Source organism: Gobius niger (genome assembly GCF_951799975.1).
Source record: "Gobius niger genome assembly, chromosome: 6".
Taxonomy (NCBI): Eukaryota; Metazoa; Chordata; class Actinopteri; order Gobiiformes; family Gobiidae; genus Gobius; species Gobius niger.
This window is the reverse complement of record NC_136857.1, coordinates 4,190,085-4,217,657: the sequence shown is the minus strand read 5'-3', so window position 1 is coordinate 4,217,657 and position 27,573 is coordinate 4,190,085. Positions and strand designations below refer to the sequence as shown.

Sequence of the window (27,573 nt, the reverse complement as noted above, 5' to 3'; positions counted from 1 at the left end):
AATTCAACCAAAAATGTGGCAAAAATGTGACAAAAATGTGACAAAAATGTGACAAATTCAACAAAAATGCGACAAAAATTCAACAAAAATGTGACAAAAATTCAACAAAAATGTGACAAAAATTCAACAAAAATGTGACAAAAATTCAACAAAAATGTGACAAAAATTCAACAAAAATGTGACAAAAATTCGACAAAACTTCGACAAATTCGACAAAAATGTGACAAAAATTCAACAAAAATGTGACAAAAATTCAACAAAAATGTGACAAAAATTCAACAAAAATGTGACAAAAATTCAACAAAAATGTGACAAAAATTCAACAAAAATGTGACAAAAATTCAACAAAAATGTGACAAAAATTCAACAAAAATGTGACAAAAATTCAACAAAAATGTGACAAAAATTCGACAAAAATTCGACAAAAATGTGACAAATTCGACAAAAATGTGACAAAAATTCAACAAAAATTCAACAAAAATGTGAAAAAATTCAACCAAAAATGTGACAAAAATTCAACAAAAATGTGACAAAAATTCAACAAAAATTCAACCAAAAAGTGACAAAAATTCAACAAAAATGTGAAAAAATTCAACCAAAAATGTGACAAAAATTCAACAAAAAAGGAAAAAAAAAACATACAAAAGGTGACACAACACAGCAACAGCACGAGGAAAAAGGTCAGTTTTGTGGGTCTTAGCTTTCAAATGAGGTGTTACACAGCCAAAAAGAGGACAGAATGCATTCGGTTAAGGCGGGTGGTAAGAGGTTAAAATATGCTGTTTCTCAGGCCCAGTCCGGCCCTGAATATATATCTACAAAAATGCAAAAGAAAAGTCATATAGATAAGAAAAGCACTTGCACTTACTCCCACCTCTGCTACAGCTATATAAACTATAGTAACTACTACTAATAACCACAAATGAGTGCATTATTGTCTTTTGTGTTTATCTTTACCCTTTCAAATGTAAATAGAAAACTGCCCCAACTCATTAGCTTCACATTAAGCCCAAGATGAGCTCTTTAGCTCAATCGGATCAGCAGCTGTAACAGATGTTCCTGCTCTCTCCGAGCTGTGGAATCATCATGCATGTGTCACATAGGCCTGTGAGACCAAAGTTACAGCTTTTAAGACAAAATTAAAGAGAATTATTTGACTAATTAAATTGATTTTTTGTGAAAAGACGACAAACTAAATTCAAATATGTTGTATCTGTTAGTTTCTGTTAGTCTACTCCAAGGGCGGCTGTGGCTACAGTTGTAGCTAACCATCACCGAGCGTGGTGTTGTCGACTAAACTGTTTAGTCTAACTTTCAGTCAAAGTGATGTTTTTGCCGACTAAAACCAGTGCTTACTTTGATCCCCCGTTTGGGGAAACACATTTCCCCAATTTTCAGTTTTTCAGGGTAAAAGATCCGGGAAATATTTAGGATCAAAGATTGGCAAAGATTTGATCTGATATAATGTGTTTAATGAGAATGTGAATGAGTGCGAGTGAGAATCCATCACATCAAAGCAAAAGTGTTCCTGAAAATACTCATTTATAAATGAAGCGCTGACTAAAGTTTCTCATGAGACTAAAACTGTGACTAAAATGTCCAGATATTTTAGTCGACTAAAATAAGACTAAATAAAAATGAAAAGGAGAGACTAAAATCATCCAAACTTCTATTGAGCGTCTGAAAGAGCCTCAGATCATGTAAATTCTCTGCCAAAGGATCAGCTCTGAGCTTTGTTCATGTGGAGCAGCTCCATGAAGCAGAGGAACAACATTAAACATGATTATAATGAATATTATCAATGCAAAGTCGACTAAAGTTGTTTTAATTTTACTCGACTAAAACTGGTCTAAAATTGAAGATTTTTTTAAAAAAACTGCTCTAAAACTGAATTACATTTTGTTCAAAAGACTAAAACTAAATAAAAAAAAAAGTCAAAATGAACATCGGTGATCATAAGTGTACATCATAAGTGGCACTTTGAGAAACTTGTTAACACAGGCTTCAAAAGCACAATTAAATTGTATGTGTAAAAAGTCCAATGTGCCTTTATCGTAAATGGCCAAATGATAAAAGTTAGAGCCAGGTTTAAATTTGTGTTGTTTTTCTTGCTGATGTATTTGCTACAGGGATAATGGGATAAAATATAATATATATATTTGGCTTTTGAATAAACACGTTATTAATGAAAAAGAAAGAATATGATACTGAAAACCCCTGATCAAACCTTCAAAGAACAAGACCGGACATATTCGGTGCTGCTGAATTAGAAAGATTAATCAATGAACTTCCAGGTGAACGTTTATATATTGAGAGTAAACTGTCCCAAAACCTGCAGTTTCTCTCAATACATTGTAGAACATGTTTCCACAAACTATAATAAACTAATCTGACATTTGGTGACACGGTGCACATAGATATCGGCCTCAGTGCTGCCCTCTCCTGTCCAGACTGAACTTTACACCCCCTTTAGTCTATGTATAGAAAATAATTAAAAAAAACTTTATTGTCTACCATGCACAATGATGGCAGAAATGTGCCTTTGTCTCGCTCAGACATTCTAATACATTTGTCCAGCAATGTACATCATGGCTTCTCAACCTGGGGGTCGGGACCCACTGGGGGGTCGCCAGAGCATATAGATAAAATATATATTTTAATATTATTATTATGGTGTCGTAGCGTACATGCTATTTTACCAGGGTGCCATTATTCGTTCTAAATTTAATTCATTTTTGTTTTAGCCATTGTTTTTTCTTTGTTTTTTTAAGAGTTTTTTAGGTTAACCTCTTAACTCCCGCCTGAACCGAGAGGATCTTTTTCCTCACGTCATCAGATTTTTTTCCATCATTTTTTTGTTGGGTATTAAACTCATTTTTGTAACTTTCTCATAATTTTTTTGTCAAATTTTTATCACATTTTTGTAATTTTTTGATCAAATTTTTAATCCAATTTTTGTCATTTTTTGTCACATTTTGGTCACTTTTTTGTGTTCATCTCAGTTCTGTCGATATTTTCACAGAAGCTTTTGGATTGGGGTAAAGCCAAACTGGAGAAAAGGTGCTCAGTTCAGGTGGGAGTTAAGGGGTTAATGTCCCTGTTTTTCCCATGGTCTGACCCGGGTGGGGGTCACGATCCTAATTAACTGTTATAATGGGGGTCGCGGCTCTAAAAGGTTGAGAACCACTGATGTACATAATAAAATCAGTTCATAATAAAATCAGTTCATAATAAAATCAGTTCACTGCAGCCACAGCAGCAGCAGGTTCACTTCATTAAAGGAAAGGAAAAAGGAACAGACTGGCTGAACGACATTAATACTTACAACTTATTCAGCTCCTTGATGGCAAAGGGAACAAAAGAATTCCTGTACACATTTTTCTTGGCACAAGGAAGTCTGTATCTCTGCCCTGATGGAAGGAGCTCAAAGTGACGGGACAATGGGTGGCTGTCGTCATCTGTGATCTTAATACAGACACGACGCACTGCTTTACTATAATGCTGAGATAAACTGGTTTGTTCTTGTTATTTTCCTGCCCTGTTTAACAACTCTGCCAAGTTTAGCTTTGTTTTTGACAATGACCAAACCAAGAGACTATGTTAAATATCAGTACGCTCTCAATTAAACACTGATAAACCCTTGATAAGATTTGGTCACTGACTTCAAACCCTCTCAGCGACGCCGCAGGAAAAGCCTTTGCTGAGCTTTCTTGTAAACACAGTCAACATGTTCGTTAAATGTGGAAGAATTGTCCAAAATTGTTCCTGGATATTTGAATGAGTAACTCTACATCATGTCCGTTTAACTGAAGTGGTTCGAGCAGTTTCCTTTTGTCGCTGAAGCACATTTCTTTTGTCTTATTTACGTTAAGTTGAAGGTTACTGTCCCGGAACCATTTCATAAGCTCGACTGTCGAGTTTACATCGTGAGCCACCGAGTCAATGTTGGTGAGACGTGCGACCAATGCCAGGTCATCTGCATGTTTGATTAAGGGGAGACACTACAGGCAAAACTCAATTTTTTTCAGTTTTCAGGTTTTGGGCTAAATTGGTCTCTGAACATATAAGCTTTCACCCGGAAACAGAAAATATGCCTAATCTTCACAATAACATGTTTAAATATTGCGCTGATTCAATGTTCCCCCATAGACTTATATGAGAGAACACAATTTCAAGGGCCTTTTTCTCAAAACACATTTTTCTGTCATTGTGGCGACACTATGTCCACGTCAGTCGGATCTAAAGACTTCACATTTTCCAGCCTCGGACTGAACAAGATTTGGAAGATTTTTTCAGAGGGATTTTTTATTATTTAATCCCTTAAGCCCCATTTATTGAGTTTTGAATGTCAAAAAATAAAGCGAAAATTACATTTTTACACATTTTTCCACTAAAAAAACAGCTTATTTTAAAACTAAACAAGAAATCCAAAATCCCCTCTGAAAAAGTCTTGGCAACTCATTTATCCATAAAATGAAACCATAAATTTGAATGTAGCTCTATCCATTATTCAGATTTCGTTGTCGAAAAGTCGGGAAATTTGGGGCATTTTTAGGCATAAAACACCTTGTTCTTATATGAAAAGATAAAATGACAGAAAACTTGCCATGTATTTTTTTCTCACATTTATGCCAGTGATCGACAGCAACAGTTTCAAATTGATATCTGTAAATATACATTTTTTTCCTATTCACCTGCAGTGTCTCGCCTTAAGGTTTGTGTCATATCTGATTTCATTTGTGAACATTGACAATAATAAGGGCGATAATACGCACCCTTGAGGCAGACCTGTGTTTAGCGTCAGACATCACATTAAAGTACATTCTGTTGATGACACAAACCGTACGTCTCCAGGAATCACCGCTGGTACAGAACTCTTTACAGCTTCTCTTTAAAAAACAACAACGAGCAGCTGGAAAGTGGAAAAAAAAAGAGACATTTTATTTGTTTTACATCATTTTACAGTCATTTCAACCACAAAAACATTATAGAAAATACTATTAAAAAACAGCAAAATGTTCAATGAGCACGATCCAACTTCCTGTATAAACTGTACATTCAAGAGAAAACAGAACGAACACCTCGGATCCAGTCGATATGTGGCGGATGATCAAAGGCCCTGCACTGGATTGTGGGAAAAACACTGAGCATCGAATATAAAGCATTTGTATCATTACTGTGGAGTTAAAGGGCGAGTTTTCTTGCATTTCTGTGACTTAGAAAAGTGAAATGTTCCTGTAACGGAGATTTGGAATGGTATAAAAATCAGTAATGAAAGTCAGGAATGAGTTGAATTTGCTTTGCTTCCTCTTCTATTGTTTGTAATTTAATGTCTTGACCTCGAGCACGTTTTCTACAGTTTGGCTTTACCCGAATCTAAAAACTTCTTGAAAAAAGTGGCAAAAATGGGACGAAAACGAGGAGGAAAAAGCCACAAAAGAGCGACAGAAAAGTGACAAAAAACGGGTGGAAAATGTGGCAAAAAGTCGACGAAAACGCACATTAATGTGTCGTCAGGGGCGGACTGGCCATGTGTCCATTCTGGAAGAGCACAGAAGGGCCACTGGCTCTCGGGCCACCGGGCTGGCCTCAACTGAGCTTTACCCAAATCTAAAAACTTAAAAGAAAAGCATTGAAATAGCCGAAAATGAGGATGAAAACAGGACAAAAGTGTGACCCAAAAAAAACGTGACGAAAACACAACAAAACGTGACAAGAGATGAAAACACAACAACAAAGCAATGTAAAAAAGCAACAAAAAAGCCAAAGTGCCATTTTTTAGTCACATTTTGGTCATTTTTTCATCAATTTTTCGTCATTTTTTCATCACACTTCAGTCATCTCATTTTTGTCTAATTTTCGTGACTTTTTTGTCAAATTTTTGTCCATTTTTTTTGTCACTTTTTCATCAGTTTTTTCTCACTTTTTTGTCACATTTCCATCATTGTTTTCGTCTCAGTTCTGTCGCTATTTTTCCACCTTTTTTCCAGAAGCTTTTGGATTGGGGTAAAGCCAAACTGGAGAAAATGTGCTCAGTTTGGCTTTACCCGAATCTAAAAGCTTCTTGAAAAAAGTGTTCGCAAAAATGGGACGAAAACGAGGAGGAAAAAAGCCACAAAAGAGCGACAGAGAAGTGACAAAAAACAGATGGAAAATGTGGCAAAAAGCAGCGTCAAAAAAGTGAGAAAAAACATCCTTCTAGATCAGTTTTCAAGGTCTTAGCTTTCAAATGAAGTGTTATAGGTGTAACATTACAGATTTGAGTAACGCCAGACTGGAGACTGAAATGTATAGCCTATAGACTAAAGAGTAAAGCCTCATTTGAAAGCTAAGACCTTGAAAACTTAACTTTTTTGTCCCATTTTGTCACTTATTATTGCTTTAAAGGGGCTAGGTGCAAGTTAGCCATGTTATACTCACTGCTGCCACCTCAGGTCATACGCGTAACTGCAGCTTCTATGTTAAGCTCGTGCATGACGGCACTTCAGACCCGAAGTAACACCGTTTTGAGCGACAGAGCAAGATTTTAGAGGCAGTTGTGGTGAACAGGTCTGAGCTCAGTCTACACATGAGGTCAGGGGTCGGCAACGTCCGGCCCGGGGGCCAAATCCGGCCCTCCAGCACAGCAACTCTGGCCCTCAAGATGATTTTGAGAAACATTTTTCCACAAATCAGAGAGTACTTTTAACATTATTAGAGTTAAATGGGAGGAAAAAAAGGTAGAAATACTGTCAATACACCTGATTAGGTCATATATTATGTACAACACTGGCATTTGAAGGAAGTGCACTGGAAAAACAATAATCGTTTAAAGGAAGAAATGACATAAATCTACTTGAATTAAGAGATTAAATCTAAAGTTTGAGTAGATTTGGTCTGGTTTTAAACGAGATAAAACCTCTAGTAGTTGTTATTCTCTTTTTTTATTCTCGCGCTTTAGCATTTGTGTCTTGGATTAATTCAAACCGATTCAAATTCAACATAGAAGAACTTTAATTCAGGCAAGTTTAAGTCATTTATCTCATTTAAGATAAGTCATGTTTCCAGTGTTGTGCTTTACTTTGGGCTAATAATCATAATAATCAGCGGCTTTCGGCCCTCGGTCTCTTTACAATAAAGAAAATCGAACTTGCCTCCCCCTGCGTTAGGACATTGTTGGAACATGTAGAACATTTAAACTCCATGTTGTCCCTTTAACGTCACTCTTTTATGTTTCTTTTTTAATATATATTTCTTCCTTTTACCCTCACTTTTTTGTTATTTTTTTGATGCTCTTTCGTCGCTCTTTAGTTGGATATTTTTCTCACTTTTCCTTTGTGTTATTGTTGCTTTTCTGACCCGTTTTTGTCTCTCTTTTTGTCACTTTTTTAAAGAAACTCTCAGATTTGGGTAAAGCCGAACTGCAGTAAATGTGCTCGGTGCAGGTGGAGGTTAATCAGGTGCAGGGCCTTTCCTTGTACTGGCGATGGGAGAGTGTGACCGCCGCGCAGAGCCTCCTCCAGCACGTCCCTCTTCACAGGCCCATCACGGAGGGAAACACTGCAGCACCTGTGGGACAAAGGACATGCTTTTACCGCTTCCTGCGAGCGCGGTCGTCTGTACCGGGGTCGTACCCTGGCCCTCTCCGGCCTCGGACTCCGGGACCTTCCAGTCCAGCTGCCGCCCTTTCTCGTACAGGCCCTTCAGGATCTTGCGCACGTCGTCGGAGCCGCCGCCGTGGCTCAGCTCCAGGTACTTCCTGTAGAGCTGCAGGGCGGTGCGGGCGTCCTCGATGCTGTCGTGAGTCTCTCCCTGGATGCTGAGGTCTGAGGGAAACGATAGACAGACGAGGAGGAGTCACTTTAGTCTGGCTTCTATAGAGATTAAGGCTGTATCCGAATGTCCACCCTCGTCCCTAACCCCTCATTCACTTCACAGGCCCGCACTATATAGTCGACTATATAGCCACTGATTCTGTTGGCGATTCGGACACAAGCCACGACTTTCTCCGCGCTGTGTGACGTCACGCGCGCTGCAGATATGTTTTTTATAAAAAATTTTATCTGAATTTATTTATTGTTACAAACGTTTATTTTATGAAACAGAACGACTGTTTTGGCACTTTTACAGGCGTTACGATCATCACAAAAAAAGAAAAAAAAAAAAAAGTCACCCCAGCGTGAGCTCAGAGACGCCGAAAGCAGGTCAGAGCCCGGTGTCCGAACACCAGCAGATTGAGTGACGACATCTGCTAAAAGTTTGCTAACTCCGGGAATAAAGTATTTCTGTGATAAAGACCAAACTCGGAGACAATGTGGATTTTCTAAGCGGATAAAAGGGGGAACTATATTGTAAGGCGTAATAATACCAGGAGTAGCTCGAAATCTGCGCAGTAATCTTCACTTTACTGTGCGGATGCCAAACTTCTCCTGGTATTATTACGCCTTACAATATAGTTCCCCCTTTTATCCGCTTAGAAAATCCACATTGTTTAATTTTGTGTAATTATACTTTGTAGTGGAACACTTCACGTAACCATATTTAAATAGGGAAAACGTGGAAGAGCTTGGTAGCTTCTATCTTGACCTGTTTTGGAGCTATAGAGGAGAGAGGGAGAGGCTAAATGCTAACGCCGTCTGCGCTGTGTTTACGTGACTGAAGGCACGGGTGAAGATCAGACAGGTCCTAAAGAACTCGTCAAAGCTCAGGTAAGAACATATCTCAGTATGTAAAAACGGTGGCCTGTTCCTTTAAATATCTCCATGGAGACAAGCTGGAGACGTCCCGCTCCCAATTAAGTTACAATCAGGTCTTAGTAAGTGATGCGCTCACAACAAAGACACATTTGATTCCATTTATTGGGTGAAATGTTTTTGCTGTGTTGCTTTAACCTTATCCAACACAGAACACACTGTAAAAAGTGTAATATTTGAGTTCAGAATAATCCTGAATATTAAAAAGAAGTAAATGCAAAAGAAAAAGCATTTACAATGTTCAAAAATAGTCTTTTCAATATAGATTTCTGCACCTCATGAATCCAGAGGGCGAATAAACCGTAACTTACCGAGAAAGTACCAGGCGAGAAACCTGAGAGAAATCATCCTCTTTCGGGGCAAATGGAACAAGTGGACCGTGTCAACCACTTGGTCCTTCAGAACCTGCACATGAACAACAAAAAACACACAACAAACCACTTTAGTCCTGACAAGAACCAGGAAATACGACCATATTAGTCCAGTGCTCCGGTCTCTGCACTGGCTTCACTCAGAGAATAGACTTTAAAACAGCTCTGCTTGTTACAAGTCTTTTCATGGTTTAGCTCCAAAGTCCATCTCTGACATGTTAGAGCCGTATGAACCATCTCGGGCCCTGAGGGGTCTCCTGGTGGTTCCCAGAGTCAGGACTAAACACGGTGAGGCTGCGTTTCACACTGCAAAAAGTAAATGTCAAGCATTGGCTTAAATGACTTGAATTGAGGAAATGTTTCTTGTTTTGAGCGGTTTTCACTCATTTAGACACTTTTCCTGATCGGACCAAGTTTACTTTGCTTGTTTGAGGACATTTCAGACCAGTTCTAGAGTAAATCTCGCTTGAAATAAGAAAGTAAAATTGCCAATGAGACAAGACCAATTTTCTTTCCCCATTGGCAAAGAAAATGACCTGAAATAAGGACGAAATGTATCGAAACGAGTCAGAAACATCTCAGAACAAGTGAAATAATCTAGGACAAAACTCTAGGACAAAAACCCAAGAACTTCTTTACTAGACAAAACAACTAAAATTTGGATTATTATGCTCAAATTGAGATGTTTATACTGATCTAGTTAATTACTTTTTGCAGTGCAGTTTCATGCAGCTAAAGTCTGGATCAGTCTTCATGAGGATGTGAGACAGGCCTCGACTCTGACAATGTTCAAATCCAGGCTGAAAACAGTTCTATTTACTCGAGCATATGACTGAAAGTATTTTATCTGCACTCTTGCCTTTTACTGTAATTGATTAATTTTATGTTGACGTCCAGAGGAGAAGGAGCGACAAAACAGAGGTTTGGTAACTTTGTGTGAACGAGCAAGAAAAAATAGTGTCAAGACAGAGCGAGTCAAAACAAGACTTAAAAATGCAAATAACAAAGTATTTTATCTGCACTCTTGCTTCTTACTGTAATTGATTAATTCTATGTTGATTTTTTTATTGATTGTATTTGTTTTCTTATATTTATGCAACTGTGAAGCACTTTGAATGGCCTTGTGTATGAATTGTGCTCTACAAATAAACTTGCCTTTATGAACATTATGAACTGGGGTCAAATCAGATTCAAATCATGTTTTCAAACTCACAAATAAATTGATGACCCGGAAGTCCTTCTGCAGCCCGTGGCCGACGAAGCGGACGCCGGTGTCGATGAGGAAGCGGAGTTTGAGGTACGTGGATTTGAGCGTCGTCAGGTGTTTGGACGAGATCTTGGCGTCCAGGTCTCCGGGTTTGATGCCAGAATACTGCGTCAGATAGTCGACCACCTGCGACAACAAGTCAAGTCTGAAACTCAGGACCGAACTGGACACAGCAGACGAGCTTTCAGCACAAAACAGTCTAAGCTTTCAGTCAGAACTGCAGCTGAAGACCAGAGTTTGGACAAATGTAGCAAAAATGCAGTAAAAATTGTTGAACCATCTCATTATTGTGGGTTCTGTCTATAAAGAAAAAAATGTATTTGAAAAAATATATGTTTTTAATGCCAGTTTGAATCAGATGTAATGCGTTTCATTTAATGACTTAACAGGGTATCTGCAGAGTTGGACAAGTCAAATTTAAGACTTTTTAAGACCTTTTTAAGAGCACAAAATCTCAAAAATAAGACCTGTTTTTGAACGTGCGATATATAAATGGACTGTAAAGAAAATCACTGTCACAAAAATCCAAGTGTCAAACTGTTGTTTCTGTTGATGATGAAAATTTGACAAAAAGTGAGAAAGGTTTGACCAAAAAATTGACCAAAAATGACAAAAAAATGACAAAAAAATGACAAAAAATGTTTAAAAAAATGACAAAAAACAACAACAAAATGACAAAAAACGACAAAAAAATGACAAAAAATGACAAAAAAATGACAAAAAATGTAAAAAATTTTTTTTACAAAAAACGACAAAATGACAAAAAATGACAAAAAAATGACAAAAAAATGACCAAAAATGACCAAAAATGACCAAAAAATGACAAAAAACAACAAAAAATGACAAAAAAAGACAAAAAAATGACAAAAAATGACAAAAACATGACAAAAAATGACCAAAAAATGACCAAAAACAAAAACAAAAAAATGACAAAAAAAAAACAAAAAAATGACAAAAAAAGACAAAAACATGACAAAAACATGACAAAAAATGACAAAAAACAACAACAAAAAAGACAAAAAAATGACAAAAAACAACAAAAAAATGACCAAAAAAAATGACAAAAAAAGACAAAAAAATGACAAATAAATGTCAAAAAAAGACAAAAAATGAACCAAAAAAAAAGACAAAAAATTACAAAAAAATTAGTAACAAAAATGAGTTGAATACCCAACAAAAAAAATGATGGGAAAAAAAATCTGATAACGTGAGGTAAAAAAGATCCTCTCGGTTCAGGCGGGAGTTAAGAGGTTAAAGGCCTTGATCTTTAAATCAGATGAATAAATCTCCTGGGCCGTTGTGATGGTGGTTATTATCTTCGTCACCTGCTCCTGGGTGGAGATGTAGTCGTCGATGAAAGGCACCCCCTCGTTGGGACCTTGGCCTCGGACGCAGGTGATTCTGGCCACGGACATCTGACTGGGCTTGATGGTGGATTTGGTGCCGTCGCTGCGCAGCTCGGCCTCCTCCTGCCACACGAGGATCACACAGGGGAAAGTAGATTAGTAACAAGAGTAAAACCGCAGTGTTCGCTCTTCCTCGTCTGCACACAATCATCATCTCAAAGTGTTCTCGGTTCAGGTGGGGGTTCAGAGGTTAATACATGAACAACCTGCAAATCCAGTCGCTTCAGCCTCTACAAACATGTCTAAACGTTGCTGCTCTCGGGCGTATCTATCTGTATTTGCTCTTATCATTACACTAACTAAGATGATTATTTCAGGGTTTTATTACGGAAAGTGCTTTGGTCGCTCTTATGGGGCTTTACAAATAACTAAGTGATAAGGACCCAATTAGAGACATGAACGTCCATAATCCTTATCAAACCAAACATGGCACTGTAAACACACTCTAAGGGTATTTTTTACAGTTTTCCATCAAACGCCAGATGTCTTATCTTATTACTTTAAGGCGGCAGCGACTGAAGGAAGTAGTAAAAAGACAACTGACGTCTTTTAATATAATGTCTGCTACTTCAGACGTCAGTGGAGCAGACAGATCGGGCCCAAGAAAGTCATAAAGTTCACCCTGAATTACACAAGTATATTTGTTAGGAGATGAGGGTTATCCTTCACTAAGATACAAAGAGAAAAACTCACTTTAAAGAGGGGGTATTCTGCTTTTTTCATTCACACAGCACCAGTCTATATCACGCTACAATGATGACCAAACCTTCTGCTGGTCTGTAAATGCAGTAAATTAGAATAACTGCCTTGTATAAAATGTCTCTCTCAAAATGGCTGTAGTGAATGTCTTGAAATAGGCCTCTGTCTCTTTAAGAACCTCTGAGCCTTTCCGACACGCCCCCTCCACACGCTGTCTGTGGCATCAGTGGGGAGGGGGTTCTGCTGAGGAGCAGTGGTCGGTTACTCGGCTGGGGACGAAAGCTCGGGACGACCAGGAAAATGAAGAAAAACTAGATTTGTGTCCATTTGCACCTAAAATATTAGGTTCATTAATAAACATTTCAAACCCTCTCACAGCGGCTGGAACATTGACGCTTTTATTTTTTGTCGGGACAACAGGAAGTGTTTCGTTGCTGTTAGCGGAGCTTTGACATCAGTGTCACTGCAGGTTTCTGTTTCGTTTTTACCACGGACCGGATTATTTGTTGTTATCTTGTGTAAAAGGCGAGTTTAGACGGAGCGTTTGTGTTTGTGATCGATCATGAGACTGACCCGAGAGAAGACGAGACGCTCGCGCTGATGGGAGGAGTTATTTTGAGGCGTGGGACTGACCTGCACACGGAGCAGCTGGACGTGCTTTGAAGACGCGATGGAGACTTTATTAAAACCCTGGAGGGTCACACAACATTTGTTGCCCTGTTTCCAAATATCGTCACTGGAGGTTTGAAAAGTGGCTAAATCTGTGTCAAAGTTACGCTCGGATCAGCTCCTCCGCAGCGTCCCCCTCGGCCCGGGTTCCCGTTTGTTACTTCCTGCACGTGAGTTTTCATTTACACCAGTATGAGACAAATTCCTAACATGGGGAATATTTCTACCGCTGTAGTTTCTAATAAAAGCCCCGGCCTGTTTTAGAGACCGGCTTTAATTTGCCTCCGCCAGCCGCAAACCCGGCCTCTGTCGGAGACCCGGCCGCTAATGGAATACAGGTATTAGAGAATTTACGGTAAATTAACTGTCACTATTCCATATTAGACAATGTTTTTTTCTTATTAGATTATAATGAGTCACTAATGTCTGTCTGTCCCGGTCGTACGTGCCTGGTTGAGTGTGACAAACTCCGCGTCCAGCCCCACCAGGTCTCCCGCCTGCGGCATCTCGCTGACCATGAGCGGGATGAACGTGGCGTGGCTCTTCCTCTGCTTCCGAGCCAGGGACGCCTCCGTCAGCAGCACACTGGCATCGATCGGGTTCTTTACTGAAGGAAACGGAAGCAAATTCAAAACATGCACCGTCAGTCCAACTCTTCGGAATCGAGCAGATCGGAGACTTACTGCGCGGGTCGTATTTGCTGTGGTAGTTTCTTTTGGCGTAATACAGAATCCCCGGCACCTTCCAGCTCACATCGAACTGCACGGCCTCAGTCTGGGGGAAGAAACAGAGCACGACATCCAATATTTATAGTTGTTTCGACACAATACACATGGTTAAACAGAGGCTGGTATCAAAGGGGAAGCATTAGTCCTTACTATTGACAGTGTTGAGCCCTGAGTGACTTACATTTTGGCTGTGGAATACAATGCAAGATCTAAATACTCACAGAGAAAGAGAAAGCACAAAATGAGGAAAATCAAGATCCATGAATCAGTTTTGGTATTTGTTATTTGTTACTTGGTACTTTCTCGACCTTTTTTATAAATTTCATGTTGCCGACTTTTGCGTCTTATCTTGGAACCATAAGAAATAGAGGGTCCAATCTTGTACTTCTAAACGCCGACTATACCGTAAACATTTAGTGCAGTGTAAGAGCGCACTTTCAGATCTTGCCACTCCAGACTTAAAGGTCCTATATCATGCAATATCAACTTTTTGGAGCTTTTAGCCATGTTCTTATGCTATTTCCTTATCAAAAACACCCCCAGAGTGGTTTGCGGCTTCATTCACGCAGCTCTCAGTAATCCTCCTGAATCCTGCTCTCTGAGGCTCCGCCCTCTCCTGGTGAACGACTGAGTTGCTCAGTTGTGTCGTCACAGCGGAACGGAAGTGCTCGACGTCTGTAATGTAATGTCTTAATTCTATGCTTACGGCCTGATTTTAATTTGTAAAACAGCGTTTTCATTATTTCTGTTGTAAGAAATAAATAAATAAAGGAAAAGGAAAAAAGAAAAAGAAAAAGAAAAAGAAAGGATGTGCCTGAGGTGCTTCCAGGTCAGCTGTGGCCAAAACAAACACATCCTCTGAGCGTCTGAACAGATCAGTCATGTTTGCGCTGTAGCTGAAGATGGAGCTCGTTACCTCCTCTGGACACACCTGTTCTTTATTCTTACCTAACGATAAAGTCACGGAGAAAAAGAAGCGCGTTTGGCTACGTGGACAGGAGTATATATCTATGATTCAACCTTCCTAAAGAAGAGGCCACTCCCGTCAGAAGTTGTTTTTTTCTCCGGGATTCAGCGACTTTCACCAAAATATTGTTTTCTGTGACTGTCACTGATTGATGTTTGATGAACCTTCGCCAGAACCAAAGTGAATTAACTTTTATAACCAACGCGAGTCCCATAATGTAAACAGCGATGGACCAGAGTGGTGAGTCAGTCCAAACGCGTGTTAGCTTGTGTGTTAGCATATTAGCTTGTGTGTTAGCATATTAGCATGTGTGTTAGCCATTTATGAAGCTGTGTTGCAGATGTCAACTCCTTATAACTGCATCGTGAAGTAATTTCACTTATTGTTGTTTATTTATATTACGGTAAAGTATGTGCGGAGAGAGTGGGCGGAGTTAACTGAATCGAAGCGTTGTGTCTTTACCCGCCTCAGTCGACCTCTTCTCTTTATATAAGTAGCGCAGGCACATGGAAAATAACCATAGCGCTTGAAGCTTGCGCTGTCCTTGCGCCAGGCACAAGATCTGGCCAAGAGACTTGCACTTTTTTCTTTTGTTTTGGAATCTGCTGATTTTTGTCTTTAATCCCTTAACTCCCACCTGAACCGAGCACATTTTCTCCAGTTTGGCTTTACCCCAGTGCAAAAGCTTCTGGAAAAAAGGTGTGAAAATAGCGACAAAACTGAGACGAAAACAATGATGGAAATGTGACAAAAAAGTGAGAAAACATTGGCAAAAAAGTGACGAAGAATTGATGAAAAAGTGGCAAAAATGTCACAAGAAATTAAAATGCAAGAAAAAAATGACAAAAATGTGACAAAAATGTGACAAAAATGTGACAAAAGAAATGACAACAAATTGATAAAAAATTGACCAAACAATTACAGAAATGCAACAAAAAATGACAAAAATGTGATCAAAAAAGTGACGAAAAATTGATGAAAATGTGACAAAAAATGACAAAAATGTGATAAAAATGTGACAAAAAACAAACAAAAAATTGACAAAAGAATGACAAAAAAAATGACAAAAAGATGACAAAAAATGACAAAAAATTGATAAAAAATGGACGAAAAAATGACAGAAATGTGACAAAAAATGACAAAAATGTGATCAAAAAAGTGACGAAAAATTGATGAAAAAGTGGCAAAAATGTCACAAAAATGTCACAAGAAATTGACAAAAATTTGACAAAAAAATGACAAAAAAATGACAAAAATGTGACAAAAAATGACAAAAATGTGATAAAAATGTGACAAAAAACAAACAAAAATTTGACCAAAAAATGGCAAAAAAATGACAAAAAAGTTACAAAAATGAGTTGAATACTAGGGGTGTAACGGTTCACGGGGATGTATTGAACCGTTCGGTTCGGCCTGTTCGGTTCGGTCCACTTGCGTACCGTTTCGGTGTATTATTTTCATTAAATAATGTAAATTTATTATTAGCGTCATATTAAGTGCCGCGGAACAAAGTTCCTACGCGAGTTTCCGCACGGACGCTATTGAGTGACGTACATTGAAGCTGCATGAGTAGCCGAGAGAAACTACAGGCGCTGGCTTTAAGTATTTGATTAAAAGTCTTGAGCCTCGCTACAATATCCCATCACGTCCGCACTTCAGCCAAAAAGTTACACCAGCGCTCAGAGCCGGTTCTTCCTATACGCAAACTACGTAGTGTTGTTTCACTGATTAATCAACGCGTTGTTGTTACGGGGACAGGCTCTTCCAGCGCGCACTCACTCTCCGCCTACTTCGCCACATATAACACCAAAACGGAGTAGTCTGGTGAAGTGAATGAGCAGGAGAGACCGACCGCCTTCCCCCTGTCTCTTCCATAGTGCGAGTGCTTCTCCGCTCGTGTCCCGCTCGGCCGTCTGTCTCCCGGTGCTTCGCCTCATGCGCGGCTCCTCCGCGGCTGCATCACGTCCCCGTGTCCCGGGCGCAGCTCTCATGTTTTCTCTGCGCAGACTCTGGGCCTCACTCTCATTTAAACCCTCTTCTTACTGTGTCTGTTGAGTGTAGAGTATCCGGACAGTAGTTTGGCGAGTAGACGAGAGTAAAAAGCCGTTCACTGTGGCCTTTTTGTTGAGTTGAATCCACATGGTTCTCATGAGTTACAGTAACTCTCATTATAAGAGAGCAATTTATTTAAAATATCACCCAAATGGGTCACTTTTATTTATTTTATGCAAGAATTCTATTGTGTATTGGCAGCTTTTCAAAAGAAAAATGTTGTTAGTTCTTATTTATTTGTACCGAAAATTAACCGAACCGAGCCCTCCAAAACCGTGAACCGAACCGAATACAATTTTAGCGTACCGTTACACCCCTATTGAATACCCAACAAAAAAATGATGGAAAAAAAATCTGATGACGTGAGGAGAAAGATCCTCTCGGTTCAGGTGGGAGTTAAGAGGTTAAACAAGCTCCCTCTGAAGTACATGCATTTCACTAACATTGCAAACTTAATTCAGTAACAGTGCATCGTTTCTTCACCTTGTCAATAGGTTCAATTAGGAAGTCGTTGAAGAGGTACCACTGCTGGTGAGTCACGCCCTGAAAACAAACACAGGTGAGAAATTAAGAACAAATGGGGAAAGAATTTGGGAAAGAAGGTCCAGTAACAAACCTCTTTTCTCTGATGGTAGGTTTCTCCCACTTTGATGTGAGCCACGAGATTCCCTCCCGTTCGAAGGTCCAGAATGTGAGGAACAGACACCACCAGGTCATACAGAGACGCTCCCTCGGCCTCCTCCTCCGCACTCAGCTACAAACGTTCACAGTTAATAAATCACTGGACACAGTTTGGTGACGCAGACGTGACTGTGGACGAAAAGAGCACCTCGTCTCCCTCGGGCCAGCTGCAGATCTCCAGCCCCTGAGTTTTACTGATGCACATCTTCAGAGACAGAGGGATCCACACGTGCCTCAGGTCCTCGGCTCGAGTGTCGAAGCTGATGCCCTCCATGCTGCACATCTCCTCCACACTGGACCACAACAAACGGGTCACTTCATCAAAGACTTTTACAAAGGCAGTACAAACTTACATTCATCACGCATTACTTTATACAGTCGTGCCGATAAGTTTTCACACCCTGATGGTTTAGGGTTAGGGTTAAGGTCAGCACACACTACACGATTTTTCGGTAAGTCCGTGGTACTTATAGTGGTAATTGCTAGTAATGACAGTGGTATTTACAGTGTAATTACAGTGGTTCTTCTTGGTACTTATTGTGGTACTTACAGTGGTACTTACAGTGGTAAGTACTAGTATTTACAGTGATAACTCTAGGTTATTATTGTGGTACTAAAAGTCATAATTACTAGTAATTAGGGTTAGGGTTGGGAGGTACAGAGTTACCACTGTATCTCTCATTACTTTGAGATACAGTGGTAACTCTTAGTAAAGAAGGTCATACTTCTATGTTCTTTGGTACTTTAATTGATAGTTTCTAGTAGTTTCAGTGATACATCTATGGTACTTATTGGTAATTCAAGGATACTACAGCAGCAATTCATAAGTAGTAAATGTGGTACTTCTACAAACAGTCGTAATTTCTAGGATTGTGTGACTATAAAACAACATAAAACAGCATGAGGGAAAACAAGAAGTACAACTTTCATTACTAAGAGTTACCACTGTATCTAGAAGTACATACCTTGTAAATCTCACTATAGTATCCTTTAAGTACCATGATAAGTACCTAGAATTACCCCTGTAATTACCACCATAAGTACTATTGTAAGAACCACAATAAGTACATAGAATTACCAGTATAATTACCACTGCAATTACCACTGTAAGTACCAAGGACTTACCGGCCCGTAATGTAAAGTGTTACCGATTTTTCTAGTCTTAAACGATTTTATATAGAATGGGGGGTCCACACTACACGACTGGATTCAGTGCGATTATAGAACGTCTGTGGGTTCACACATGACGACTGAGAATCGTAAGAGCGACACACGATTCTGAACAGCTGATGTTTTATAACACAGCGCGTCTGTCGTCTCTACGGCTTCATTTCTCCTCCGGCTTCGAAAACTGAACTCAAATCCGCAAAGTTAGGCCTGTGTGTGGGAAAACGTGTGCGTCCCGATTGGTCAACGGTGTCAACAATGTCACAACACCGCAGCGCTAGCTTACTGCTACTACGGAGCTTCAACTGGGCTATAGTTCTGTCAAATGGAGATAAAAGTTGGTGACAGGAAGAAGCGGGACGTATTTCAGTGGATTTAATAAGAAAAGGAGACGGACCTCAGCCTCGAGGTGGAGGAGACAGCGGAGGAGACGGAGGAGACAGCGGGGATGCTAGCCGCCGTTAGCTGCGAGGTGAAGCTGAACAGTTCGTCTCCAAACTCAGTAAGTGCCGCTAAACTCTGTTCGTGGTTGAAATGTAGCTGGAAAAGGTGGTTGTGGTGAACTTTTGGTGATATAAAGTTGTGCTGTTTCGTGTGTGGGGCTGTGGCCATGAAATGAGTCGTTTGTGCCGCTGGTTCAACAGAGAAGTGAAAAAAGGAGGCGCGGCGGTGTTTTTCTGTCTTTATATCACTCTGTCATTCACATTTGGGGTAAAATCACCCACGTTTCTCCTGTGTCCAAAATCAGGCTTAAAAATCAAACATGTTTGATTTCCTACGACTGGAGTCTAGTCGCGTCTTTCTACCGCCCACACGACACGACCCGACTCTGTGTGACCGCCTTCGACTAGACGCGACTCGAGAAGACTCGGCACGACTGAGAATTAGAGCGAAATTGGGCATAAAAGTCGTGTAGTGTGTGCTGACCTTTAGGGGTGGTTCCCATGGTTTCCAATCACAATAACAAAATAAAATACCAAAATAACCCTGTTGAAAACTTTACACACCCCAGTTGCTAATACCATATATTTCCCCCTTTAACATCAACGACAGCTTGGAGTCTTTTGTTGTAGTGGTGGAGAAGGTTCTTTATGGTAAAGCGGGACCTTCACTTTATTCTGCAGGGGTCAGAGGCATCAGCAAACCAGTAAAACTGTAAATTTCGGCCAAATAAGCGCACCTTACTGCATAGAATAATTTTTTGAATATAACTGACCTTGCATCACATGAATGATCATATTTTGAGGGACTATTTTCTAGCACAGTGGTTCTCAAGCTTTTAGAGCCGCGACCCCCATTATAACAGTTAATTAGGATCGTGAGCCCCACCCGGGTCAGACCATGGGAAAAACAGGGACATTAACCCCCCACGAGCACATTTTCTCCAGTTTGGCTTTACCCCAGTCCAAAAGCTTCTGGAAAAAAGCTGTGAAAATAGCAACAAAACTGAGACAAAAACAATGATGGAAATGTGACAAAAAAGTGACCAAAAAAAAAAGTGACAAAAAAAAAGTGACAAAAAATTGACGAAAAAATGACAAAAATGTGATAAAAATGTGACAAAAAAATTACAAAAAATTGACAAAAATGTGGCAAAAAAATGATGAAAAGGCTACAAAAATGAGTTGAATGCCCAACAAAAAAATTATGGAAAAAAAATCTGATGACGTGAGGAAAAAGATCAGGGGTGGGCAATTCATTTTCATAAGGGGCCACATGAGGAGCCTGAATTGAGTCGGAGCCGCACCAACAATAACTCAAACTTATATCGGGATATAAGTATAATATATCGGGAGTGTATCGCCGGGGTCCATGAACAAAAGCTCCAAAATAAAAAAAATGTTTTGATTGGGAAAATACATTGAGGACTTTTTTTCAATAAATCTATAATGATGAGCCTGGCAGGACTGTGGCCTCATAAAAACGGCTTACACTTATTGCACTTTACAAGCCTGTGTCACAAGTCTCTGCTACATTGTAGTCAATATTCATTCACTCCGCACTCCGTGGTAGTAAGCTACTATTGTAGCCACAGCTGCCCAGGGGCAGACTGTCCATATCCCACTTGCAAGTCACACAATGTGTTGTTTATATCCTTATATCTTATTATGCCAGTGCCCTTTGCTGGACACCTGTGGAATTCTTTACTTTTATTCTTATTTAATCTGCCCCCTAGTGGCTGGAGTGAGCATTCTGGTAATAAAAAAAAAAAAATCATAACTCCGCACAGGAATGAGCTAGAGACTTACTTTTTTTTTGACATGCTTATGAATTTATGCCCTACAAGTTATGGGCCGGACTGAATCATCTCGCGGGCCGGATGTGGCCCGCGGGCCGTACTTTGCCCAGGTCTGAAAAAGATCCTCTCGGTTCAGGCGGGAGTTAAGAGGTTGACCTTTATAACTCTTAAAAAACAAAGAAAAAACACTGGCTAAAACAAAAATGAATTAAATTTAGAACAAATAATGACATCCAGGTAAAATAGCACATATGCTACGACACCATAATAATAATATTAAAATGCATATTTTATCTACATGCTCTGGCGACCCCCCAAAATTTGTCTCGCGACCCCCTAGTGGGTCCCGACCCCCAGGTTGAGAACCCCTGTTCTAGCAGATCACTCCGCCGCTGCGTAGCTTATACAACCACGAAGCTGATGCTGCTCAAGTATAAGTTCTTTTAAATGCAAAATGGTTCAAATTACTCTATGGACACAGACATTTATATGGTTAGTCTGGCGTTGTAAATGATTTGCCTCAGGTGCTCTGTGGAGCGGGTCACACTGTTTTTAACGTCTAACTGACATCGTAGAAATGCACTAGCCTAGTGCCACGAAACTCTTTTCAGATATAAGAAGTGCATGAATTACAAAAAAAATATCTCCAGGTACCAGCAACACTGGATAACTAGGAAATGACGCCCTATGTCAAAAATCCTGAAATATCCCTTTAACACTTAACTTCTACTGTATTCTTATGACTCATGAGTGAATATTTAGGCTCCACCTCTGGTCTGAGGGCAAAACACTTGACTCTCTCCTACAGTGAATAATTGTGTATAATTACAGCGTATATGTAAGAGCATGATCTTACTCGAGGCACCACTCTGTGGGCATGGGGGGCGGCAGGTCCTTGGGTTTGGGCGGTTCACTCGCCTCTTTCTGCTTGGCTTTGTTGAACGCGTACTGGAGAAACAGACAGAAAACATCAGATTTCTCCTGAAACCACTCCTGCTGTAAAAGAGTCGATCTCTAACCTCGGCCTGGACCCTCCAGAACTCCGCCTCCTTCGCGCTGTTCACTTCACAGTTTATGACGAGCACGTCTGGGAGGCAGCGGATGTTTCGAGTTTGCACCTGAGGACAAAGACGTGAGACTTTAAGAGGCTGGACTTCCACATAGCGCTGTCACGATAATTAACTTATCATTCAAGAAACATTTTTGGGCTCAACATTTATTGTCACTACATTTCTTTGCATTTTTTCTACCTTATTTTTTGTCGAAAGTGAGCTGTGTCTCATTATATTTCATGTTCATTGGATCATTACTGTAATTTTTAAGCTTAGGAGTTAGTTTCCGTGGCATTAAAAGGTCTTTAATAACACCTTTCATCGTGACAGTTTCCTGCCTTTAATATATCAAACTTAAATCTATAACTTATATCTCTTATATATATATATCCCCATATATATATTTTTTATTATGCAGAGCACTTAGATTGTGCATCAAAGAATAACCTTCTGTATTTTCCAGATTAGCCGCTACTTTTTTCACACGCTCTGAACTACGCGGCCTAGACAATGCGGCTAATTTATTTATTATTATTTATTTTCACGAGCTAACAGCGTAGCGTTTCGTAGTTCAGCCCTTTTCCCCACTTAGACCTGACTGCGGTGCAGGGAGGGGGGTGCTGTGTGGAAGTACACCTGCTGAGTGTATCGGTCACGTTTCTAAAGCACGGCCAGGCAAGCGCTTTCACACTGGAGTTACGCCGAAACCATCGCTTTATGCTCTTTATCTCAGAACAATGTTACCTCACAGTGGTGTTGTTTTTGGCCCTTTTAGTTTTAGTCTTAGTCTTTTGGACGAAAATGCTTTTAGGTTTAGTCACATTTTAATAATTTCAAAATGTGATCGTTTTAGTCACGTTTAGTCAGACGAAAATTAAAAAGGTTTTTGTCACGTTTTCGTCTGTTTCATTATAAGAAGTTACAATTAATTTCAATAAGTCTTGGGAATTGGGATAAATAATACTTCTATTGGCTTTTGACAAACAGATGACACCACGACAGGCACTGGCAGAAGTGGCCGACTGTGAACAGGACTTTTCCCAAAAGCGCCCGCTCTCCTCGTCCTCTGATCGTCGCTTCCAGATTATTATTTTTTTACCAACAGCGCTGTCTGCATATACGTAGCCGACCTCAACGTGCGTTCTGTGTTCATACGCCACAGTATTGAAAACTGTCCTGAGAAACAATAAAGTCCCTGTGACCTGGATGTCAGACGCTCCGAGGAGGATGTACGCGAGCAGTGACCGCACGCCACGGGGAGAGAGAGAGGAAGAGGCGCCGCCGCCGCATCATGAGCAGCACGGTGCCGCTGCCCGGGCGCATCATGAGCAGCACATCCGGGTCACGTTTACCGTGTGTTCTCTCACTCCGCGCACAAACTCTGTGTGTTAGGGATGGGCGATACCACATTTTTTGGAATCGATACGATACCGATACTTTTAGGGTCATTTTTGTCGATACCGATACTGATACCGATACTGGTCATTTCATATGGATGAATGTATTTCAATCAATATTCATTTCTAAAATTGGTTATTTTATATAATTAACTGGTCAATTAAATTGTATTACTTTAACTGGTTGATTAAACAATACTAATGTGAAATTAAATACATAAACACAATTTTAAATTAATACTTAAATGACAAACATAACCTAACAGAATGATATGCCCGGCTCAGTTCAATCCTTTGCTGTTGTGGACTGTTTTGGCTCAGAACAAAGAAATAAATAATCTTTTTGGGTTGACAATTGCTGCCCCGCCTTCTTTTTACATATGCAAATTAGTATCGATACTTTTTACCCAATATCGATACTTTAAAAATAGCCGTTTGGTATCGATATATCGATACTTTGGTATCGATCCGCCCATCCCTACTGTGTGTGAACGATCTGACCAAAAACCTTCTCCCATTTTTGTCTCGTCTCATTGACGTAAACTCGTAAACGTCTCGTCATGTTCTCGTCCCCAAAGAGCTCATTTTAGCTCGTCATCGTTACGGTATAGTCATTAAAAAAAGGGGCGTCAACGAAAAGATATCGTTATCGTCTTCGTTGGCGAAAGCAACACTGCCTCAGAGTGGGCTAAATAAGTAGTTTGGTGTCCATTTAGTGCGTAAAAGTGTGGAAAATGCAGCACGATGTTTGTGGAAAACCGAGCGAGGAGGAGATGAGAATGAGAAAGAGGAGGGACACCTGCCTGGCGGTCTGTCAGCTCTAATGTTACAACATCTACAGACACCTGCGGCCTATATATGTACTTTTCTTTTGTCCTTTTGAATTTAGTTGGTGCGGCTTATATTCACTATCATAAAATAGTCCGGTATTAACGGCGATTATAGCCTCCTTCTTTCCATAAGGAATTTGAGGTAGGCTCCAGAAGTTCCTTTAGCTCAAACGGCCTTTCCACTGAAACTTTTTTGCCTCTTTAAGTGATAATTGAACACAGGCTTGTCATTCTGACCTTTTCCTTTGGTATTTATATTTATTTTTTCATTTTCACCCCATTTCTATATAATTGCTCTGGCTTCAAAAACCCAGACACGATGAAGGAAGCCACCCACACTTAGTCCATTCTTAATGTACAGCCTCACAGAGGATCACTCACCGTGGGTTGATATTTCTCGCAGTTCTCGCACCACGCCTGAGTGCTCTGCTCCAAACAAATGCTCTTCTTCAGGATTTCAGCAAAGTCATACTCCTTTAACTTATCTGATAACAGAAAACACAATGAATCTTAGAGTGAGGGACCTTACGGGTGCATCCAGATGTAGAAAATCTTGTAGCGTGATCTTGTTTGAATGAGGATGGGCAGTATTGTGGGGAGACTCTCACCCTGGGAGCTCTGTTCGGGGTAGTGCATGGTGAAGAGGAGGGTGAGAGAAGAGCGCACGGTCTCCTTCCCACAGCGACACAGGCTGCTGTTCTCCACCTCACAGCCGAACAGTTTCCCGATGACCGACTCCCCGGACGAGCCCTGGGCACTGCACACAGAACAAGTAGATTCATAACTCCCCACGAAGCAAGGAAAACTGTTCATATCGTTAAGTTTTCTTTTTTTCTGAATTTTATACCATAGATCAGTGGTTCCAGGGCCGGACTGGGACTGAAAACCAGCCCTGGACTCTGGTCAGCCTGGCCCAAATTAGCGTAAATGCGACACTTCCACAAATACACATTAACCTCTTACCCCCCGCCTTAAAGGAATAGGCCACCGTTTTTACATACTGAGATATGTTCTTAGCTCACTTTAGTCGAGTTAATATATCCCCGTCTGGTCTTTGTCCGTGCGCTCTGTCAGGCAAACGGAGCACATACGCAGCCTCTCCCAGTTGTCACATAGCTCCGAAAAAGCTCACGATAGAAGCTACCAAGCTCTTCCACGTGTTCCCTATTTAAATAAAGTTACGTGAAGTGTTTTCATGCGAAGTATATTTACCCAGAAATGTAGCATGTCGATTTTATAAGCAAATAAAAAGGGGAACTATATTGTGAGGCGTAATGATACGAGGAGCACAGCGTCCGCGTAGTAACTCCTAAAGACTTCCCCCGCTCACTTCCGTCAATAACCTTTAGGAGTTACTGCGCGGAAGTTTTACTCCTCGTATCATTACGCCTCACAATATAGTCCCCCTTTTTATCTGCTTATCATGCTACATTTCTGGGTAAATATACTTCGCATGAAAACACTTCACGTAACTTTATTTAAATAGGGAACTCGTGGAAGAGCTTGGTAGCTTCTATCGTGAGCTTTTTTGGAGCTATGTGATATGTGGGAGAGGCTGCGTATGTGCTCCGTTTGCGTGACAGAGCGCACGGACAAAGACCAGACGGGGATATATTAACACGTCTAAAGTGAGGTAAGAACATATCTTAGTATGTAAAAACGGTGGCCTATTCCTTTAACCGAGAGCATTTTCTCCAGTTCGGCTTTACCCAAATCTAAAAGCTTCTTGACTGGAGAGCGACACTGTAACGCCTCATTTGAAAGATAAAATCTAGAAAAGTGATGGTAACTTTTTGTCACGTTTTTTCGTTGCTTTTTCATTACTTTTTTGTGTTTTTTTGCCGTGTTTTCGTCACTTTTTCGTTGTGTTTTCGTCTCTTGTTTTTCGGGGGGGGGTTTCATGTTATTGTTGCTTTTTCATTACTTTTTTTGTGGCTTTATGGCCTGTTTTCGTCACGTTTTTGTCACTTTTTCGTTGTGTTTTCGTCTCTTTTTTTTCGGGGTTTTTTTTCATGTTATTGTAACTTTTTCCATTACTTTTTTTGTGGTTTTTTGCCGTGTTTTCGTCACTTTTTTGTCACTTTTTCGTTGTGTTTTCGTCTCTTGTTTTTCGGGGGGGTTTTCATGTTATTGTTGCTTTTTCATTACTTTTTTTGTGGCTTTTTGGCCTTTTTTCGTCACTTTTTCGTCACTTTTTCGTCACTTTTTCGTTGTGTTTTCATCTCTTGTTTTTCGGGGGGGGTTTTCACGTTATTGTTGTTTTTTCATTACTTTTTTTGTGGCTTTATGGCCTGTTTTCGTCACTTTTTTGTTGTGTTTTCGTCTCTTGATTTTCGGGGTTTTTTTTCATGTTATTGTTGTTTTTTCATTACTTTTTTCTTTGCTTTGTTGCCACGTTTTCGTCACATTTTGTTGCTTTTCCAGCACATTTTTGTTTTTGGATGCTTTTCTTTTAAGCTTTTAGATTTGTGTAAAGCTCGGTTTCGCCCGGGGGTAAGGGTAAAGTGAGAGGCCAGACCGGTGGCCCTAGAGCCAGTGGCCCTTCTGTGCTCTTCCAGGACATATGGCCAGTCCGCCCCTGTGCCTCAACGACTCTGTGAACTCTTTGGCGGTGGCTCTGGTGAACCCCAGGTCTTGTGCTGTGCAGGACCAGTCTCCTTTATGGAAACATAGGTATAGCTGTCTTTTCTAATCTTGTATGTATTGTTTATGTGAGTATATGGTTGTCTGTATATGTCTTTTTATACTATTGACCTAGAGGCTGAATAAAGAATGATGATTATGTTAAACCCTTTTGTTTTAAGCACTGGTTTAGTGGAACATCTGATAGGGCTTTTCCACCAAGGTGCTGGTTCTGGGCTGGTTCTGGTGCCGGGTTGGTTCCATACTGACTTGGTTTTCCACCAAAATGAGAGCTGTGCCTTTTGTCATAGCAACGCTTTGGGAAGTCAACATCAAACATGGATAGTAACATCTTACTACAGCCACTTCTGGTTATAAAATACAGAAAAATAAGTTTATGTTCCTGTCACAGCAGCCGTTAACATTTTGATTTCTTCTTTCTAACTCTTGTTTTAGCTAAAGAGCATAAAGCAAAACAACAGTTTCCTCCACAGAGACTGTTTTGGCTTCTCCAGGAAGTTCTAAGCACAAACTAAGTAATATTGATTGTTTGTTGGAGGAGAGAGCCACGCCCCCAGCCGCTGACATCACTGGTGCTCCTTTCTTGGTCCAGCTTTTAACTGGTTCCCAACCGGCACCAGATTTTGGAACCAAGAGCCAGCGTTTATTCAGTGGAAAACGAAAGAAACCGGTT

The 27,573-nt window shown here is 40.2% G+C and overlaps 1 protein-coding gene across 1 annotated transcript in view; it reads right to left on the bottom strand.

Moving 5' to 3' along the window:
• Positions 1 to 7,453: 7,453 nt before the first annotated feature.
• pan2 (poly(A) specific ribonuclease subunit PAN2) overlaps positions 7,454 to 27,573 on the bottom strand; it is a 52,614-nt gene continuing 32,494 nt past the window's right edge. The window contains exons 13-26 of the mRNA XM_079558793.1: positions 24,866 to 25,014; positions 24,639 to 24,742; positions 21,998 to 22,096; positions 21,835 to 21,926; positions 17,721 to 17,865; positions 17,508 to 17,645; positions 17,375 to 17,434; positions 13,828 to 13,918; positions 13,594 to 13,751; positions 11,696 to 11,839; positions 10,317 to 10,496; positions 9,044 to 9,137; positions 7,614 to 7,805; positions 7,454 to 7,548 (exon numbers count right to left, since the gene is read on the bottom strand). Of these exons, the coding sequence (XP_079414919.1) occupies positions 7,514 to 7,548; positions 7,614 to 7,805; positions 9,044 to 9,137; positions 10,317 to 10,496; positions 11,696 to 11,839; positions 13,594 to 13,751; positions 13,828 to 13,918; positions 17,375 to 17,434; positions 17,508 to 17,645; positions 17,721 to 17,865; positions 21,835 to 21,926; positions 21,998 to 22,096; positions 24,639 to 24,742; positions 24,866 to 25,014 (1,681 nt within the window). The 3' untranslated portion in view covers positions 7,454 to 7,513. The remainder of the gene's footprint in view (positions 7,549 to 7,613; positions 7,806 to 9,043; positions 9,138 to 10,316; positions 10,497 to 11,695; positions 11,840 to 13,593; positions 13,752 to 13,827; positions 13,919 to 17,374; positions 17,435 to 17,507; positions 17,646 to 17,720; positions 17,866 to 21,834; positions 21,927 to 21,997; positions 22,097 to 24,638; positions 24,743 to 24,865; positions 25,015 to 27,573) is intronic.